A 3,783-nucleotide genomic window follows, 5' to 3' on the forward strand; every position below is an offset into this window, starting at 1 on the left:
GGCTACAGTCCCTGTGGACGATAACTCGGTACTTGTACCATTTATTACTTGGAAAGACGACATTGGGCCGTATGGTATACTTGCTTTTTGGCCCAATTTCATTAGTCTAGAGGTGTGAAATATAATCGACCAGACATCGCGCGTTGCGCGATGTCAAACACTAGTATAATATAAATATGTTGTATTTAGAATCCGATATATATAAATTTTCAAAAAATAATTGATTGGTGGTCGATTTGTAAAAGTTGAAAGTTGGGTAGCTGAAATAACAAAGTCGGATATTTTAGTGGCCAAAATCGTATTTGAGTTTTTATCATCCACAAAAAGAAAAAGGGAAACAAGAGGACAGTAATGAGTCGACGTGGTACATTCTGTACAGTATCTTGTACTTTTCTTCCTCCACTCAAATATCCTCTTTCTCCGACCATCTCCGTATCTTATCTCCTCCCTCCAAATTTTAAACCCAACTGGATTTTCCGACGTAATGATAGCTAAACCACCACCACCACCACCCTCCTCATCCACCATTTCAACACTATCCCACCACCATCATACCCTCAACTCAACCACCAGCCTCCACTGGGTGTCCCACCCACAATCCTCCGTCAAACTCTTCACATCCACCTCCTCCACCAACACAACCACCGCAAACCCATCTCGAGTTAAAGCCGCCACTAACTCCTCCACATCTCTCACTACAGACACCACCACAAAGCCACATCGAGATTCCTACGATGAGACCCTCCTAAACCTTTTGCGGCAAAGAAAAACCGAGGATGCTTGGCTTGTCTACACTCAATCTCCTCACCTACCAAACCCCACTTGCCTCAGCCGCTTAGTTTGCCAATTATCTTATCAAAACACCCCCTCTGCCCTCACCAGAGCTCAATCCATCATCCAACGCCTCCGCCATGAACGCCAGCTCCATCGCCTCGACGCCAACTCCCTTGGCCTCCTGGCCGTCGCAGCCGCCAAGTCCGGTGATACACTCTACGCCAACTCCATTCTCAAGTCTATGCTTAGATCCGGATACCTTCCTCATGTCAAGGCCTGGAGCGCCGTTGTAAGTCGCCTCGCCGCATCGGGCGATGATGGCCCCAAAGAGGCCATCAAGCTGTTTAGATCTGTCACCCGGACAATCAGGAAATTCCCGGAGCGGACCATGGTCATGAATTCTCGGCCTGACACTGCGGCATACAACGCCGTTCTTAATGCGTGTGCCAATTTGGGTTGGACCGACAAGTTCCTCCAACTGTTCGAGGAAATGCCTGAGAACAAATGTGAACCGGATATCTTGACTTACAACGTCATGATTAAGCTTTGCGCAAGGATTGAAAGGAAAGACTTGCTTGTCTTTGTACTCGAACGGATTCTCGAAAAAGAAATCCCTTTATGTATGACAACATTGCAATCTTTGGTGGCATCTTACATCGGCTTCGGTGATTTGGAAGCTGCAGAGAATATCGTTCAAGCAATGAGGGAAGGAAGGCAAGACCTTTGCAAGATTCTAAGAGATTGCAATTCGGACGAATTCCCAAATGAAAACGAAAATGAAGTGTTTGAGAAATTGCTTCCAAATATGAATTACCCAACAGATTATGAACCACCATTGTTGCCAAAGGTATACCCTCCTAACACCAGGATGTACACAACCTTAATGAAGGGCTATATGAAAGCCGGCTGGATCCAAGGCACGGTGGGAATGCTCGACGCAATGAGAAGCCAAGACGACACTGCTAGTCACCCAGACCACGTTACATATACAACGGTCATATCAGCACTGGTAAATGTGGGAGCCATGGAAAAGGCAAGACAAGTTCTAGCCGACATGACTGAAGACGGTGTTCAAGCCAATCGGATCACTTACAATATCCTTTTAAAAGGGTATTGCCAACAACTACAACTAGATAAGGCAAGAGACGCTCTTAAAGAGATGGTAGATTCAGGTATCCAACCGGATGCTGTATCGTACAACACATTGATCGATGGATGCATATTGGTTGATGATAGTGCAGGAGCTCTTGCTTTCTTCAATGAAATGAGAGCAAGAGGCATTGCTCCTACAAAGATAAGTTACACCACTCTGATGAAAGCCTTTTCAGTATCGGGCCAACCAAAGCTAGCCAACGACGTTTTCGATGAAATGGAAAAAGACCCGCGAGTTAAAGTTGATTTGGTGGCTTGGAACATGTTGATTGAAGGGTATAGTAGATTGGGAATGCTCGATCCTGTAAAGGAAATGATCGAACGGATGAAAAAGAAAGGGGTTTATCCAGATGTAGCTACTTATGGTAGTCTTGCAAGTTGTATCGCATTGGCAAGAAAGCCCGGAGAAGCGCTGTTGCTTTGGAACGAAATAAAAGAAAGGTGTGGTTTGATTACAGATGAAAGCAAGGTTTCGAAAACGGGTTCTTCTTCAAGTGTTCCAATTTTGAAGCCTGATGAAGGGCTGTTGGATACTTTGGCAGATATATGTGTGAGGGCTGCTTTCTTTAAGAAAGCTTTGGAGATTGTAGCTTTCATGGAGGAACTTGGAATAGCACCAAATAAGACCAAGTATACGAGAATCTACATAGAGATGCATTCGAGGATGTTTACGAGCAAACATGCTTCGAGAGCGAGGCAGGATAGAAGGATAGAGAGGAAAAGATCCGCGGAAGCTTTCAAATTTTGGCTGGGGTTGCCTAATTCTTATTATGGAAGCGAGTGGAGACTCGAAGGAGCTGAAGACGATGAGCACGCCATCTAATAGCAGTTTCCCGGTGAAACCAAATTAAATCAAACGAGCCCAGTATATCGTGTCTTGAGGACGATAAGATGTACGCAATCTTGTCCTCTATCTTGAAGTGTCGAACGGCTGCCGATACTTGTAACTACATAGAATTTGGTCGACAATCTATGGTGGATGAATTACGATATTCAGTTTGGATTTTTGTTGTACAAATTTTGTAGACGGTTTATATGTTTCCTCTCGTATATAATATACACACGTGTATGATATAGTTGTAGGAGTATACCAAGCATATAGAATAAAGCAAGTATGTTACATATACTTGTTGCTGTTAAAGTAGAGATTTTTGAGATGTAAGGTAACAATTATGTTATACCATATTTTAAAATAGAGAAAAGAAAGAGAGAAAATAGAAATCTCTAAATTTTGAAGAATCTCTCTCCATATTTAAAAGAGAAAAATAATATTTAATTTTTTCTTTATTATTTTTTTCTTACCAATAGGAGACATTGAAATTAAAGGTCGTTTACTAAACGCTGATAAACATTTCTCAAATCACATTACTTTACCTAATGAATATGACAAGAACTAAGAACCTTACCCGGTAAAAGTAAAAACCGAAAATCTTACACGATAAGTGAGAGCGACGACTCTTACCAAAGTTAGCGCTAACAGAGTAAATTATTGCTTACAATACCGTTTTGGTGGACCTAAATCTTACCCGTTAAGTAAGCGATAATGTTGAATTTTACCGGTAAGAGAAATAGATGATATTTTATTAAAATATTTTAAAAATTGCTAAAATAAAATAGCTTAGCATTTAATATTTTATTTTAGAAAAATTATAGCGTAGCTGTTAGAGATGCTTTAATCTCTAATAGGAAATCGGTTTTGGGTAACTAATAGTATGACACTTTTTTTTTATGTGACGATGAATAATATAAAAAGTTATAAGATATAATTTCTTAATAAAAAATTATTTTATATCATATCATGCTTTTGAATGTTTTATGATGTCTGCTTATAAAAAAATGTACGAATAATTTGTTAAA

At 40.7% G+C, this 3,783-nt stretch overlaps 1 protein-coding gene across 1 annotated transcript; it reads left to right on the forward strand.

Moving 5' to 3' along the window:
• Positions 1 to 484: 484 nt before the first annotated feature.
• LOC112522212 (pentatricopeptide repeat-containing protein At3g09650, chloroplastic) lies at positions 485 to 3,053 on the forward strand. Its single transcript, XM_025131311.1, has one exon. It carries the CDS (start codon positions 485 to 487, stop codon positions 2,747 to 2,749), a length of 2,265 nt encoding a protein of 754 aa, XP_024987079.1. The 3' UTR covers positions 2,750 to 3,053.
• Positions 3,054 to 3,783: the final 730 nt, after the last annotated feature.

The sequence above is a fragment of the Cynara cardunculus genome (assembly GCF_001531365.2).
Source record: "Cynara cardunculus var. scolymus isolate 2C chromosome LG 1, CcrdV1, whole genome shotgun sequence".
NCBI classification, from domain to species: Eukaryota; Viridiplantae; Streptophyta; class Magnoliopsida; order Asterales; family Asteraceae; genus Cynara; species Cynara cardunculus.